The following is a 17,546-nucleotide window of genomic DNA, read 5'->3' on the forward strand; positions in this document are numbered from 1 at the left end:
TTTTTATTAATTCACCATTTGTAAACTGATGTTTACTGTTAATTTTTTAGAAATATCAATAGCATTTGTATTAAAACTATATTCACTGAATGTAATAAAAAAATCGGGACTCGATTCGAATCGAGAGCTTGCGAATCGAAATCAAATCGAATCGGGACATCTGAATCAATACCCAGCCCTAATTAAAATACTTAATAAACTGATAGCAAATACTTGTTGGCATCATGGGACTTGTGATGGTCTCTGTGATATCAGATGTTTTTTGTTTTGATTTAATGATGTGTTGAGCAGGTTCAACCCTCTACATTGCGAGTAAATCACTCGCATATGCGACTAAATCTTACTCTGGGCCCGCAGAGGAACTCAACCGGGGTTGTCTGATATAAAGAGACGTAATCTCCGAAACAGCTTCACACTTGCGCAATATGGAACTATCTGCTAAGTGTGCTACTTATCTTTGTCAACCTGGCAACCATGTGCACGCGCTCGAAGTCTATGTAATGTCCCCATTTAGATAGCTAAGTAAACGTGTGTGTGTGTGTGTGTGTGTAAAAAATAGTATATCAGTCTGGCGAGTAAACAAAAAAATGTACTAGCCAATGGCGATTATATTGCCACGGTGTGCGTAGAGGGTTGAGGTTAACCCTGTATTTTGAAATAATAGACTGAAAAATATCATATCAGTTCATTTTTTCTTTATTCATTCCTGACTGAGGGACGAGTTGAAATGAATTTTTTTTTTTTTTTAATTTTTAATTTTGATGTAGCAGCATAAGCAACAGTACATTATTTCAAAACAGATGTAGTTACATTATTCTCTGCCATTCAATTTTTCTTTTTCTTACATAATACAAAACAAAATTAAATAATAATATTAATAACAATAATCATTTTTACAATTCGTGGGAGGTCAGGTATATACTTAATAATCAAACTCCATACTAAATAATGTTAAGTGTTTGTTCTTGGTCTATGATGGAGACCAATGTGGAAAAGGTATGTAAGGGAGATTACAATAACATTTTTCATTCAGAAGGGAAGGGTCATTTGTTTTATACCTCCACAAAGTCTGGCCGTAATGGCCTTACATATTCGACCCACTTGGACCAGACTTTTCTGAACACATTCTTCTGAAGACATAACATAAATTTACTGTATCCATCCATACTTGTATTGTGGGGGGTTCAGGAAGCAACCAACGCCTTGAGTAAGTGCTTTTTTACCAGCAGATGTTAAAATGCCAAATAGGTATTTTTCAGGCCATCTTGTCTGGAAATCAGCATTTCCTAAATATAATGTGCAAAAGTCCAAAGGCAGCGTAGTGTTAAAAATTCTTTCCACTGCTTTATGAAGCTCTGCCCAGAAAGGTTTTATCCCAAAATATATGAAAAGGACAGGACAGGACGTGACGTGACGTGTGGCCAAGTATGGTGTCCCATTCTTGGAATTTGTGCTCTGCATTTAACCCATCCAAGTGCACACACACACATCAGTGAGTAGTGAATAAACACACACACACACACACACCGTGAACACATCCGGAGCAGTGGGCAGCCAATGGGGGAGCAGTTGGGGTTGCGGTGCCTTGCTCAAGGGTCTCACCTCAGTCGTGGTATTGAAGGTGGAGAGAGCGCTGGATATTCACTCCCCCCACCGACAATCCCTGCCGGACCTGAGACTCGAACCCACGACCTTCAGGTTACAAGTCCAACTCTCTATCCATTAGACCACAACTGCCCCACGAAGCCCTGATTAGCTTCCCGAAACCCACACTGTCTCCAACATTTGGTGTCCCCTCCCTCAATATGTGCTTTCTGTTTCGGTGTAATAAAAAATCTGATAAGGCACTTCCACCCAAACTCCCGCCATATGTGAGAGTTAGTACATTTCCACGGGAATTTACATACATCAAGCCACTCGTCATTCGATATCAAAAAATGACCTTCTTTTCCCCATTTTTCTTTAATGAAATGAAATGAATATTTAATGCATTATACGTCATGAAAGATTCTTGATTGTTTGATAAATTTTAAGTTTGTCATATAATTGATTTGATTGATCTGTTTATTGTATGTTTCTCATTCATTCTGCATGTTTTTCTCTCCCTCATTGCTCTGCCTGCTGTTTGTTTGTGTGTAAGTATGATTTGAATTGTCACTTCCAGTCTTTCACCTCTATCAATCCTTTCTCAACAAATTCCCTCTCTATGTTTCATAATCCTCACAAATGATCCCAAAAGATCAAAATCACCTTTTTGTGCCATTCCCATGACACCCTTAGATGTGTATTTAAATAAATTTTAAAAAAGCATTAAAATGAAACATAATCAAATAATCTCTAGGAAAATGAATAGAGCAAATGTAAATCAAGTTTGGTAAAGGAAAGCTGTAGTTCTGGAAATGTTCGTGGTGGGAAGGTGGGGCTGTTGGTGCTCTGTGAGAGGATGTTTTGGTAGGCTGCTGGGAACTACAGTCCTGGCCAGACTCTGTTGTGGCTCAGTGCCACAGCAGCTTATGCAGAGCTCCATTAGACTCAAGCCATCTAAATGTGATAATGCAATAGCTATGTTAGGTCGGCTCTTAATAGAACTTGGCAAGAGTGAATCTACACACGTGTATTGTGCAATTGCTAATGCATGTTTGCATCACAGAAGACCTGTAACATGATGTCAGCATAGTTAAGATATTTTAATAAAAACATAGTTTAAGATATTTTAATAAAAACAATAAATGACCATTTTATTTTTTTCCCCAATGTAACAATTTAAAACCCAAATATATATTTACCAATTGCATATTTGTAATAATTGTGGAAATCCTTTTACATTGACAGTCTTTCTCTACCAAAGTATAACTAATGCCTACCATTATTATTATTATTATTAATTATATAATATTTATTATTTTATTAGTTTATAATTTTTTTAGAATTGTTAATACATTCATTTAATTAAAAATTATTCCTATAATTAATAATAGGCGTATTATTATTATCAATATTATAATTCAATGATTATTCTAATGTGTTAGTAAAATATATTAAATATATAAATGTCAATATGATATATGATCTATATAAAAATGTAATGTAATTATGATTATACGAGTTATATAAATGTCATTTATCAAGCCCAATGTCCTGTCCTAAATTTCTGTAAAAATCAAACAAACAAACAAACAAAATGTCAGCACAAGAATTAAGTCAAGTAATTTCATGGGCTCTTTAACTCTTCACTGACTCATTCTTTTTTCTGTTAATCTTTGTTGCATGGTTATATTTTCTAACTTTAACCCCAACTAATTAAATTCCTTTGACGGTTTCATAGTGTATTTGAACACATGACATTAAAATACACTCCAGGCTGATCTAATATGTCCAGATTTGATCATGGTAGAAGTCATTGATTAAGGTCAGATCACTCAATGTCAATGCACTTTTCTCTCTTGTTCCAGGAGAAGGAAGGCTGGCATCCTGCCCTGTTTGGAAGACCTGCTGTTTTACAGTATTGCTGAAGGCCAGGAGAGGATCCCAGCTCACAAATTCATTACCGTGAGTGACAGCACTCCCCTTACACACATTTGTATTTGCAAGGACGGATATTATTGGCTGTAGCATGTTTTGTGTTCATAGGTCATCGTTCTTTGCAATAGTATGACCAAAGGGTCAGTGCATACAATTACTGCTGTGTTGTTGCTGTTATCGGCACCACTAAACGGGGCACAGAGTCATGTTTTATTACACCAAGGCCATCTTATCAAACCTCACCGACAAAGGAAGTGAAATCCCCTGATAAGAGTGTTGGGATTGATGATAGTAACGAGTTAATGCCATAGACAGTTAGCTGTTAACTGTTATTTGTGCTCATGGAAATCTCTTGTTTACATATGCATTCAGGCACTGAAGGCCACTGGACTTCGAACGGGAGATCCACGGCTAAAAGAATGTATGGACATGTTGAAAGTCACCCTCAAATCCACATCAGATGGTGTAATGCTGGACCGACACCTGTTCAAAAAGTAAGTTGACCCTGTTTTTAATGTGCCGTAGTATATTTATGGTTTCCTCCGTCATGGATGCATATTATTATGCATACTACAAACTGTGTACTTCAAAGCTGTACATATTATTCTTATAACTATAATAACCCCAAAGGCAATTACCCTGGTAAATCAAGGTGAGAAATTCCTAGTCTGTCAGATAAATTAATTCCCTGCAGGTGAGAAGAGAGAAGAAATGTGCATTTTCTCATACACATTTAGACACTACACATACAGTATATGATTGTATATATTATACGTTATATAAAAGCACTCTGCGTCTTATTTATGAGCAAACTCCGACAATCTGCTCCCTCTAGCTGTGTGTCACTCCTCAGACGTTATCCATAATACCTGCCTCCATACACCAGCCTGATAGATGTCTGTTTTTCAGCTTCTCTGCTGTTGGTGCTGTGTTTACTGCTCGGTCGATCCGACTGGCACTGACAGCTTCATTACAGCCTGAAGAGATGGGTGCTGTGGTGTCAGCTTGTAGAGGTTTGATAGATGATGGCAGTGAGTGACCTTGCATGACAGGGACATAAAGAAATGTTTGGGAATGAATACTAGCGTACTACTTGCATTTTCCCCCATCATTTAACCATTTTAAACAAAGAATTAAAGAATCAAACAATTAAACAGCACTTTCGACACGTATGATGAAAATAATGGCCACTCACAAAATTAAGACTAATGTATGGAAGCTTGTTTCCAACTTTCTGTCATTGGATAAACATATAAATAAGGTAGTTGTGACTTTTTATGCCACAGTTGTGGCATTATTCTTCACAATTTTTTATATCTTTATATATTTTATCAGGTTAGAATTGTGAGAAAGGTTGAAATGACCTTTTTTTTAAATTCTGTGGTGGAAAAAACAGAAGTAAACTCAAAATTCAGAGGAAAAAAGTAAGACTTGTGAGACGGAAACTCTAGAGAAAAAAACGAATTGTGAGATGTAAACTTTCCAGTAACTTTTCCAGTTTCCAGTATGTTTAATTTAAGTGTGTTGTCCAATCAAAAATAGATGATTTCACATTTTGAAATCTAGTATTCTGTAAAAATTTCTTTGTTCAGTCAAATAATGAATTGAGAAAAATATGTTCAAAATATGTGCTCTTTTACTTTTGCTTTGGAAATGGAAAAGGTCAAGTCAGGTTGATTGCATTGTGGGATATATATAGGGATAACACTGCTGTGCAGTGCATGTTTTTTGCAAAAGTCCTTCAGGTATTCTATGCATATACATTTTTTGCATACAGCACACAGTATAGGTACATACTGCAGAAATAGTAGCAAGCTTGTATGCTATTCCAAACATATGGGCTCCTCTTTAGCTTCCCTGCCCTATAGACGGCAAGTAATATATTACCTTTTGAAAATTCACATCTACATAAATCTGCACAGCAGCACTGTGCACAGCTGTTTTGAGCTTGTCTGTCCGTTCAGGGACCTTCGTAAAGCAACTGGACCAAAATTTCAGACACAATCACAGGAGAGGTCTGTGTTTATGATGTCTGTGGATGCTTTACTTCCCTCTGATTTATAGTGGAAGCTCTGTGAAACCAGCCATGGCTTCCTCTCTTGCACCATAGATGTTTTGATATTTTACAAAAAAAAACGTTCGTTTTTCTGTGGGAAATGTTCAAGGGAACAGATCCAGCCTGTTGCTCTTTTACCTTTAATCAATGCGGAAATAAACATTTATGTTCGTGAGGAAGGAGTGTAAAGGATTGTATTTATGTATAGTCAGTGTTTCTGTATTTATGTGTGTTATGATTCTTGAGGGACGCAATTAATACAAAATACAAAAGGGCTGCATTTTAAACACTTTTCGCCCTACAGAACACACTTTAAAAAAAAAAAACTCTTTACAACTAAACAGCATGATTGAGCCAGTTTATGCAGGTAATTGGTCTTATAGTCGAGCTTAATGGTGGAGTTAACTTTTATCTCTGATATTTGTCATATAATTACACAAAACAAAGACATACTTTCTACCATAATTGATGAGCAACCCACTAGTAGGTATTAATTCATCAGATCTGTCCTCTTTGTTTCTCCAGGTGTGTCCAAAGCAACATTGTTCTCCTCACACAGGCCTTCCGGAAGAAATTTGTTATCCCTGATTTCCAGCCTTTTGCCTCCCAGATCGATGCACTTTATGAGAAGGCCAGAAATCTCTCCGGGGGGCTGGTAAGATGAGAGAAACACAAATAATAACTCTTAGTGATTCTTTTCAACTTGACACAGCCATTGTTTCTGATCACTTATTTCTTTTGCTCACAGGTTGCGGACTACATTCCCCAACTTGCCAAATTCAGCCCAGATCTGTGGGCCGTTTCCATTTGCACAGTCGATGGACAAAGGTATGAATCATACACCTTCATTTACTGACAACTACTTATTTTAGCTTGAGATTAACTTAGTTTAACTTCATCTATAGAGAGGAACTGTTTTTTAAACCATCAGTGACTAGTTTCACTGCGTTTGTCCCTTAAAAAGGTTTAGCTTCATGTCAAAGTGTTAAGATTTTCATATTTCAACAACCTTTGGTTATCATTTTGGGTATTTATTAACCAGACCACTTGAATTGCGCTACCACTGACCATTCACTATATGTACATTATGACAAGTACTGGAAATAATTCATATATTTTATGTTATAAAACCATCAGATAAAGTGGCAGCTAATCTTATTGTTCAATAAATGCTCCACTTATCTCCTGGACTAGTCACCCAGCGCAGATAAAATGTGCTAATGTTAATCCTCTCATTTGAGAATCATTGATAAGAGGACCATAAACTCACAGTCATTAATGTTTCCCTCAATACTTAGACCCATGTGTCATGGTACATCATTTGATCTCTGATAATTGGGACATACTAAGATATAATCTGTATGTTTTTACCCCATGCTATAGGATTTGTTGTAAAGATACACAGGGTGCCTACATACCCCTGTGTTGATTACTATGGTCATTCACTAGTTACACAGTAACTAGCTCTTTTGGGCAACAACACTGTGCCTTGACCTATTGACAAAAAATGATGGAATAACATTAGTCATTTTACTTTCTTCTATTAAAGTCTTTAAACAAAAAACTTAATTAATTGATTAACTTAATTAACTTTGATAGTTCCATTTTAGCAAACTTGCAACAGTTGTTTAAAGTTATTAAAGAATCCTTTTATCGATTTACTTATTTAATTTTTGTCTATTTCATTTGTTTATTTTTTTGCTGAATATGAAAAATAGAAATCTATGTACAACAGCAACTTATACTTTAAAATTTATTTTTAAAGCAAAATTATAATTTAAATCACTGCCCATTGACACAACTGTTAATTTGGATTAAATTTAGAAAAAGCAATTATTTATTATTTATTTGAAGTATTGAGAGATAAAAAGAAATTCTAAAAATAACCGTATAATTACATTTTATTTATATGTTTCATTTGATATAAAATAGACTTTTTTTTTTTTTTCAATATTTCAGACATCTTCATATCATGTTAGAGTCACAGTCTATCTGTTAGGTTCACCTTTAGGATCATTATTTTTGTTTGTTTGCTTATGTGGACCATAGGATGATGTCTCTGGTTCTGATCTCTGTTTACTCTTTTGCACAGACACACAGTGGGTGACACTAAAGTGCCATTTTGCCTGCAGTCATGCGTGAAGCCGCTCAAGTATGCTATTGCCGTGCATGACCACGGCACTGAATATGTGCACCGATTCATTGGGAAAGAGCCCAGCGGCTTACGCTTCAACAAGCTCTTCCTGGATGAGGACGGTAAAGATTATAACCATCAGCTTCAGCATGACTGCTTTTTTCTACAATCAATTCTACAATGTGTCTTTTTAAATATGCAGCACAAAGAAATAAGAAATTCTATTTTTCCACAGACAAACCCCATAATCCAATGGTGAATGCTGGTGCAATCGTGTGTACCTCTCTTATCAAGGTAAGCATCTTCCTTTTGTTTTTATTTTATTTCCATGTTAGAAGTTGTTTTTGACTACTCCTCCTAACTGTACTCACATTTACCTGATTTGAATTAGCCAGAACAGATTATAGTATTTGGCAGTGGCCAGAATATTGTTGATAAACGTTTTTGAGACACATGCAGTAATCATTGTGGCTGTAGTTGTGTTTTGAATAAGTGATTGTGATCAGTGCTGCATAGACTAAGATTAAATGACGATCAGTGTGTTTTGTAGGTGGTTCTTGTCTTTTCTCTGTGTTTTATTACTGTACACAGTACACCTACTCAAGGCCTCCACTCTCATTGTGAATTAAATGTGTGGAGTTCATCCCGTTTTCAGGACCATTATTGTTAAAAGTCTGTTGGCAATTAATTTTGAGTAAAATTCATTCAGACTTTCTATTCTCCACATTTTTTCGACCCACTCTTGTGACTTAGGCTGGGGGATAAAACTAAATAAATAAATGGTTTATACAAAAATTGCACAAAAACTATTTAAAAATGATCTAATTTACATAACAGAGCCCATTCAGTACCCTAAACCATACGTAATTGTTTACGTAAGTGCTTTCGTAATGAGACGTCATAGATCGTGAGAAGAGCGGTCTATAGAACATAAGTATTATTTGATTTTAATGTAATATTTTATATACAATACATTTTTTTATAAAAATCTTCTAATTACTTTCAAGACAGAATCGAGGCAGATGTGCATTGTTATACACAAGAAAGAGTATTCCATTGTTTTATTTATATGCATCAAAACAGTATGTGGCAACAAACCACAGTATTTTCCTATATATATATATGGCGGCCGGCGGGCATGCGGCAACCACATGTGTTGACCCTGGGCTGGACTCTGCTTCGTCCACGGTGAAAGCCGATCCACAGCTTGAAGTTGATTTATTTCCTCAGCGACCAGCACGGATCAGCTCCAGGCATGACGAAGTGGATATTGTCCTCTTTTGGAAGGCCAAACAAAGTAGTTTCGCTTTCACAACGAAACACACAGCATCTTCACGACATGGCGGCAGCAGCAGCAACAATACTACAGTGAGAATAAAAGTTACGCCTTCTTTCTTTGCGTGAACATTTGGGCGGCGTTATGCATATCTTCCCACATCGTGACATAGACATGTGGGGGCGTGTTAGAATGAGCTGTTTTAGGTAGGCCTGGTTGACTCTTTTATAAAGATTTGAGACTTTAGTCTTTGCAACTTTACAGATCTTCTTTATGCACCAAGAGCTTGTATCACTTCAAAGAGAAAGGAAAAATTGAAATCGCATCATATGACCCCTTTAAGCTACTTTTACTACTTAAACACTTTTAGGAAACTTTGCGTTAAAATCAATAAGATATTCAAGATATTCACAGAGTTGCTTGATTTTACATCACAGGAAAAATCATTGCAAATATATTGTGAATATTGGTTATATCGCCCAGCCCTACTTGTGCCTTATTAAAAAAAATTCTCTATAGACTATAAAATGCATCATATATAAAGTTTTTGCTATAAGCCTTTGTAGTGGTTTCATGAAGCCTGGCTGGTATTTCTTGGAGTTGTTTGCACCTTTTGGTTGTGTTTGTGTGCTACAGCGGATTCACCTTGGTCTTTTATGTGTTTTAATCCATGTGCAAACACACAAGACAAGAAAAACACTCCAGCTGGGCTTATGGCGGTTTTGTAATGTAGATGTAGATGCTGTAGATTCACAGGTTCTTATTGCCTTATGCACAGTTTACACTGTAATATATGCTCACAGTTGAGCCCTTGTATACATATGCATGTGTGCGTGTTATGCAGAGTGATCATTTCTAAACAAAACACACATACAAACGCACATACACATTTCTATGATGTAGGAACTATTGTTATCCTCTGCATTGACAAGCTTGCAAACAGTTCATATTTATATGCATTCATTAGGGCTGTCAATTTAATATTTAATTTTAGTGTAATAAATCATAAAGATGAACTACTTTCGTCTAGACGTTGCAACCGTCACTGATGTATATCTAGTACCTGTTCACATAGAAAAACACTGTGGATGGACAAAACGCATATATATATCTTGGAGGGATTGACAGACCCGACTGCAAAAGGGAGTGCTCTGGAAAAAAAATATATATATATTGATGTCTAAAGGCACTTTTGTAGAAAAGATCTGAAAAATCTTTTATTTATCTTCTTTTGTGGGCTTTTTTCATCAAATTTGCAATTGATTAATTTGTTACAAACCATGCACTTAACACTAGGACCGCCAGGGGTATACCTAAAAGCGCCAGCGGGGAAATTTTACCCACGCACATGACAGCTGTTTTTGAATGGCTAAAGAACATATTATTTCACTGTATTATGCTACTGTCTTCACAAAGAAGTGTCTAGAGTCATGAAATGATTATGTCTAGTCATCAACTATATTTTTGTCCTGTTGTTTTATGTTCAAGGCTTTTTTATGCAGGCTACACTAGTCACTTTTCATAACGGTCAATATTAAGCTAAACAAGCCTGCACTGACAACGAGAATTAGAAGGAAGTAAATACATATTTGGGTGGTGTAATAGGCTATTATAATACAATGTCATTAATCAATATATTATGAGCACGGTCATGAGCGTGTACTAAAAGCATGTGATATGCTGTTGAAGGCTCTGTGTGCTGTTTTATGTTGTTGCATATTTTGCAGACGTAGGATCTGTGGGATTTTTTGACCACTGCTGCAGGTCAATGACGTTGGTAATTTTTCCTTTCCATTTTTCCCTCCCTCCCCATGAACAAGCCTGGATACTAAAATATCAGTAGTGCCATTGTGTTCCTTAATAAGGCAGCGTCTGCATAAAATAGAGAGCATCTGTGCAGGACCAAATGGTCTTTACTGCTGGAAACTACGGAAGCCCATAGAGGCCATGTGTTATTATTTTATTCTGCCTTTTTTCATAAGATCTCAGTGCAAAAATACTGATGCATGGCCTTTGTGTGTTTCTGAAGTAAACTGGGTATGTAATACATTCAGCATTTTTTCATACACATTAATATATAATAATGTCCAGCAGGGGTGTAAAAAGTACAGAGAAATTGTGTTTGCATTCAGCTATGGTTACTGTGATTTTAATTCAGTAAACTTTTTATAAAACATACTTAAGTGAAATAAAAGTTTCCAAATGTAATTGTAATTAAATAGAATAAAGAAATGCAATAAGAAAAAACTTTGTAAATCAGCCCATTTAATTCTTTTTCTTTCTTTTTTTTGGACTGTTCTGACTTTGTAATGGTCAAAGACTTACCAGTTGTTTTCTATCTTTCCTATTTGTAATTTTTAAATCTTTTTTATGAATGTGCTTTGAAATGTATATGTATATTGTAAAAAGCACAATGCAAATAAATTGGATTCAAACTTTTGAAGTTAGCAGCACTCAAATTACATTTCAACAATGAACAACGATTTTACTTAAAATATTATTGCTTTAAGTCAAAGTGTACATGCTGAATTTTTAACAGTCATTACAGTTCCAGTTTTCAGTGTCACATTATCCTACGGAAATCTTTTTAATATGCTGATTTGGTGCCTAAGAAACATTTATTTTATTATCAATGAAAAATCAATGAAAAGAGTTTTGTTTGTTGAAAAGTGGTGAAAATAGATTTTTTTGTGACAGCGTAAAAGTCTTTACCATAGGTTTTGTGAATTAAAGCTTTACTTTCTTTCAACAACAACAAAAATCTCACCCAAACATTTTAATGATATTGTTTATACATACAACAAATGTATTGTCAAGCTTTAATGCAATTATATTTTTTCCACCCTTTGTAAATTGAATTAGGTAAGAATACAGTTTTCCCAAAATAATACATAAATATAGTAATTAAGTGCAATTATTTGAGTACTTTACACCCCTGATGTTCAGCAGTCTAAACAGACAGTCAAACAAACACATTAGTCACTGTTCATTTATGGCAGTAATGCAATCAATCTCAATGGCTCTCTTTGCATTAATTTGATGGGTGCCACAAGCCACACTCAGTCTGGCAGAAAGTTGTAGGTTAATGGACACTGATCCACACTCACTCAGAAACACATCAACACACAATGCACAGATCCTCCTCGCACATCATCTTAAGACATTACCAACCCTGCTGATTCACATACACTCAGTTTTTTGACTCACTTCTGTGTTTGGCCTATAGGTCTTCATGAACACGTTTAACTCCAGTCTTTGCTCTGTAGCGGTTCATCATCATTCCCTTTGTAGAGCATAATAGTACTTTACTGTAGAACACATATGAAATGATTGTGATCTTCTCATTGATTTCTAACAACAGATTACTAACTGACGATTTTAGCAATGTACTGGTAATATTAAAGGAATGAAATTATCCATTTCCTTACTGCTAATCCGTATGAGTTAGTTACTGTTTTTATTTATTTTTTCCCCATGATGCTACTTTTAAAAATGTGTTTTTATCTCTTTTAATGAGAATATATTTATATGTCTATTATTTCTTTCCTTTGTCTTTCAGCAAGGGGCAAGCAATGCTGAGAAGTTTGATTATGTAAGTCATTTATGAAACGATTATGATATATTTTTCACAGGAACTGTTGTTTTGAGTTTGATTGACCTGTTCTGATTTCGCTCTTGCAGATGATGAGCTTCTTGAAGATGATGGCAGGAAATGAATATGTTGGTTTTAGCAATGCCACGTATGTTGAGCTACCAGTTTTATAGTTTTGATCATAGATACAGTGGGCAAACAGTCAAAAAATAGTCCTCTTCTGTACTTTCATGTTATGCATGATTTGTGTTGTTGGGTTTGATTGAGGTAACTCATTATTTATGTCAACTGGTCTAGATTCCAGTCGGAGCGTGAGTCAGGAGACAGGAATTTCGCTATTGGCTATTACCTGAAAGAAAAGAAGGTTAGTATCTCAGGGAGCTTTTGATGTGATTAGGTGATTTATTGCACCCAATCATCTCTCTATTTCTCTTCACATATACCCTTAACATTTTACATGCTGTTACTTTTTTGGGGCCATTCACACAGAACACGTTTTTGCTTTGAAAAACATGAGACGCAGGCAGTGAAAGGAGGAAAAAACGCAAGGCTCCAAGATGTGTTGAACTTTTAACTTGAGCTTTTAACGTGTTTTTAGAATGCCGTGTCATGCGTGAAATGCTGCAAAAGATGCGATACGCAAGCGCAATGGTCAAAGATGTCTGTCTAGTGCATGTTGTTTACATAAAATGCAAAATTAGCACAATGGAATGGAAAAACATTTTTTGTGAAAATGGCCCATTTGTCCAGGAGTGGTTCCATGTTTTAATCTAAAATTCTCTTGTATGCAGTGCTTTCCAGATGGTACAGACATGACTGCTGTTCTGGACCTCTACTTTCAGGTGTGTAGAGACATGCCTTCCATTTCTGAGTTACTGTCAGATTGCAACAGAAAAGTTATAAGCTTGTTGCAATGCATTCTGGGATTGCCTTCTGAAATGTTGACATTGTAACTGATATAAACTACCATTCTAAAGTTTGGGTTTAGTAATATTTTTTAACAAGTTTTTTAATGCATTCATTTGATCAAAAATACAGTAAAAACTGTGAAATATTATTGCGATTTAACATTTTATATATAAAAATGTGTGTGTGTGTATACTGTTGAAAACTGCTTAATATCTTTTTGCTGAAATGTTTTTTTTTTTTCAGGATTCTTTGATGAATTGAAAGTTCTAAAGAACAACTTTTACTTGAAATTAAATTTCAAATAAAAACATAAATGGTTTACTTTCACTTGTGATAAATACATTGCATCCTTGATGAAAAAAAAAATGTCATTAAAAAAACTCTAAACTTTCGAATGGTAGTATATTACCAAATGAATCAATATTTAAGAAATCACATCAAAATTGGAATCAAATTAAAGCAAGAGCTTGTGAATCAGAATCACAGAATCTGTAAATCACTATAATTGAATGGTTATTGGAGAACATAGAAAGTTGATTTGCTGACATGAATGACTCTGGCTTAGTTTGACATGGCACAAGCATGGCAGGACTGCAGTCTGGTGACTGCCCCTTGACTCCTGTCATGTGCCTCTGAGATCATGCGGTGTGTGTAATGGGATAGTGCAGCTGATGGCTTTCTCTTATACACACATACCCACACACACGTGGTCAAATTCTTAGGGTGTTGTTTTCCGTAAAATCCATGAGGAAAGCTGTCAAACAAAGCATGTTGAAATAAAAACTGTGATTTGGCATCCTGGCTTAATATTTCTTATTCATATGTGTTTATTTGTGTTTACGTCCATATGTGCAGCTGTGCTCCATCGAGGTAACATGTGAGAGCGCTAGCGTCATGGCTGCCACATTGGCCAACGGCGGCTTCTGTCCAATCACAGGCGAGCGTGTGCTGAGCCCCGAGTCCGTGCGAGACACCCTCAGCCTCATGCACTCCTGCGGCATGTATGACTTCTCCGGACAATTCGCCTTCCATGTAAGTTTTTGTGTATGCAGATTCACACGAGTAAACACAGAATCACAGTAGTTCACACGGTATTTATGCCAACTCACTTCCTGTTATTTTGGAGTACTGTTTTACCACATCATGTGAACTTTCCTCTTTTTCCTTTCCATTTCACATTTTTTGTCACTATTTCCTTTAACTTTTAAAGGAAACTTTTAAACAACGCCTGCCCTCATTAAGTCATTTTTAATACAAGTTACATAAATCAAATCCCCCTAGCTATCAGAAACTGAGAACGAAGATATTTTTAAATGTTGAATGGCTTTGTCTAAATGCAAATATTTTTTTGTATGCTCTTAAAGTCCACAGACACTTTTTAGAGCATACTTGTGTCCATTATTTGTGCTAATTAAAGTACACTAAAATTCAAATTCACGAAACAGTTGTATCAATTTAGAATGCAGTATTTCAGGATAAAAACCTGTGACTCATTTCCTGCAATACAACATAATTGTGGTTTGCAAACACCCCTAATTTAAATGATAATCAAGCTCATTATAGAACATGAAAATAAACCAGGCTATTTATTCTTAGTGAACCCCATTCAGAGTCCTACAGCCAAACACAATATCTTCAGTTATGGTTATCCTATTTATCTGTATATAATTTTTTTATGTTAATGTATTTTGTTCAGGTGGGTCTACCAGCCAAGTCAGGTGTGTCTGGCGGTATTCTGCTGGTTGTGCCCAATGTGATGGGAATCATGTGCTGGTCTCCTCCGTTGGACAAACTTGGCAACAGTGTCCGGGGCATCCAGTTCTGTACGGTATGTCAATGTTCTTGTTTGCAGACACACCTACACACATAAACACTTTCATTTCTTATAAAGTTCAACCTATGTTCTGAAAATTAGGGGAAAAGTTTCCGCAAAAAAATAATTATTTATGAATATAAAATATTATATTCATGATTGATAATAATAAAAAAAAATTCTTGAGTATCACAATGGCATAATAGGGTTTTTTTGTCAAGGAGAATGTAACACTGAAGACTGTAATGTTTGAAGAAAATTCAACTTTGCTATCACAGGAATAAACTGAAATAGAAAACGGTTACATTTAAATTGCAGTAATATTACAGTTAAATTGCACTAATATTTCACTGTATTTCTGTTTTGAGCAAATAAATGCAGCCTTGTTAAACATAAAAAACACCAAAAAAAATCTTACCGATCGCAAACTTTTGACCAGTATTTTAGCTGTTTATATACATGATTCAGTTTAGTTATTTATAATTCTTTTTTTTTTCTTTTTTTAAAGTGTACAATTTTTAAGATTTGTAAGATTTCTACAGTGTTTTACAGTTAGGTTGAAATACATAAACATTATATTGAAACATTGTCAAAATATGCTCCAATATTTATTTTTTATTATTTTGTTAAGCTATATTACTTGGTCCTAGATTCATATCAGGCGTGAATACAAAGAACGAGACAGAATGTTTTTAAATATGCTTTTTGTCATCTATCGTTTGTCTTATCTGTTTGCTGTAGTTTTGATTCTGTGATCCTGTCCCTTATGTGGGCCTCTTATCATGTACCTGCGAAATGATCAGAATCTGTCTGTGTTATTTTAGGTCTTTCTGAGAAGCAGCACTTGTTAAAGTCTGAATATCAGTACAGCCTCTCAGACTTGAAAACCTTTCTGTGATCAGTGTTGCTGTGCCAAAAGAACAGTAAGAACTGGCAAGTCAGAGGGTCACAAGACAGGAAATGGACGTAATATTAGACATTCAGATATTCCTGCCAACTCCCAACAAATTCAGGGAGTGTCCTGAATCTATAAACCCTTTCAGTCATAGTTTATAAGGTGAAGTAGAGTTTCAAGGTCAGCTTCAAGGGTGTACTGCTTATTACACAAGCTTGAGTCAACATGAAATCAAAATGAACAATTATTATTAAATAATATTACAGTATTTACTATAAATGATTTTTATAAATTTGTCTTGTTCAAAAAGTCATTTCACTCTGATATATGTCACAATAGAGAAGAAGAGACTTTAAAAGAATAATTCTGGGTTTCTGCCCACTGAGAGCAGGACAAAATTGATATGGCAGTGCCAATATAATAATAATAATAAATTATTATTATGATTAATTCAATTCAATTCACTAATTACAGTTCATTGTTGGAATTTCTTCCAAAATTTGTCTTGCATCTCACAGCGGATCTCGCATTACACCAATTTAAACAAACAAACAATAAACACACCTTAATACAAAAACCAACAATATAAATACATGCACACACAGTCAGAGTGCATTAGTATAGTTCTTTCTGTTTTACAGAACCCAGAGGCCTACTTAGACCCCCAATTCTGATTTATTAATTTTACGGACTGATAAACACAAGATTTACGTGATCTGTTCAATCTGGCATATGCAACTCTAAGCCTTCTATTTGATGGCAAAAACTGATATTCCTCAAATACAATGTGAGAAGGGTCAGACATAATCTTTCCTAACAAGTTCAGCATTTTTTTGGTATGCAGATCTTGACAATTTGGCTCAAGCACTTGGCCCACAATTTTAGAACAAATAGATAGCAATCTAGCCAATCGAGCTTTGAGCTGAACAGAGAGACAACTATACCATGCATACATTCCATATTGCACAACATAAATAATGATCGTAAACTATAGGGCTGGGTTTTGACACAAATTTCACGATTCGATTCGATTACCGATTCGATTCAATATCGATTATTTTGGATATATATCAGGTACAGTACATGCCAAATTTTCTCAAAGAAAAAGAAATCTCTCAACTAAAATATACATGAGAGTCGGTTGGTACTACATTACTATAATATTGAAGGTTAAAACTGACTGATTTGTTAAAATTACACTTAATGAAGTTTTAAAATAATAAAGTTACAATTACATAATAATATTTCTACTTCAATTCGTTTTGTTTTTTAAATATAAACAATGGCGGCTGTCATAAAAACTTGATGGATTTATTCAAACATAAATTAAACATTGAAGAACAGTAAAA

The 17,546-nt window shown here is 35.1% G+C and overlaps 1 protein-coding gene across 9 annotated transcripts in view; it reads left to right on the plus strand.

Moving 5' to 3' along the window:
* glsb (glutaminase b) overlaps positions 1 to 17,546 on the plus strand; it is a 55,679-nt gene that overhangs the window by 13,401 nt on the left and 24,732 nt on the right. For 7 of the 9 annotated variants that reach the window (XR_001638527.1, XM_016539247.1, XM_016539252.1 and 4 more), the window contains exons 2-13: positions 3,453 to 3,549; positions 3,895 to 4,016; positions 6,104 to 6,233; positions 6,327 to 6,406; positions 7,671 to 7,834; positions 7,948 to 8,006; positions 12,548 to 12,580; positions 12,670 to 12,728; positions 12,878 to 12,944; positions 13,372 to 13,422; positions 14,345 to 14,521; positions 15,186 to 15,317. Coding sequence is in view for 8 of the 9 variants with exons in the window: in XM_016539247.1 (XP_016394733.1) it covers positions 3,453 to 3,549; positions 3,895 to 4,016; positions 6,104 to 6,233; positions 6,327 to 6,406; positions 7,671 to 7,834; positions 7,948 to 8,006; positions 12,548 to 12,580; positions 12,670 to 12,728; positions 12,878 to 12,944; positions 13,372 to 13,422; positions 14,345 to 14,521; positions 15,186 to 15,317 (1,171 nt within the window). In the remaining variant the exon portion in view is untranslated. Of the gene's footprint in view, positions 1 to 2,085; positions 2,136 to 3,452; positions 3,550 to 3,894; positions 4,017 to 6,103; positions 6,234 to 6,326; positions 6,407 to 7,670; positions 7,835 to 7,947; positions 8,007 to 12,547; positions 12,581 to 12,669; positions 12,729 to 12,877; positions 12,945 to 13,371; positions 13,423 to 14,344; positions 14,522 to 15,185; positions 15,318 to 17,546 lie in introns of those variants that run through there. The other 2 variants (XM_016539254.1, XM_016539248.1) reach the window with 2 other exon arrangements.

Source organism: Sinocyclocheilus rhinocerous, unplaced genomic scaffold (assembly GCF_001515625.1).
Source record: "Sinocyclocheilus rhinocerous isolate Xijiao unplaced genomic scaffold, SAMN03320098_v1.1 scaffold1569, whole genome shotgun sequence".
Taxonomy (NCBI): Eukaryota; Metazoa; Chordata; class Actinopteri; order Cypriniformes; family Cyprinidae; genus Sinocyclocheilus; species Sinocyclocheilus rhinocerous.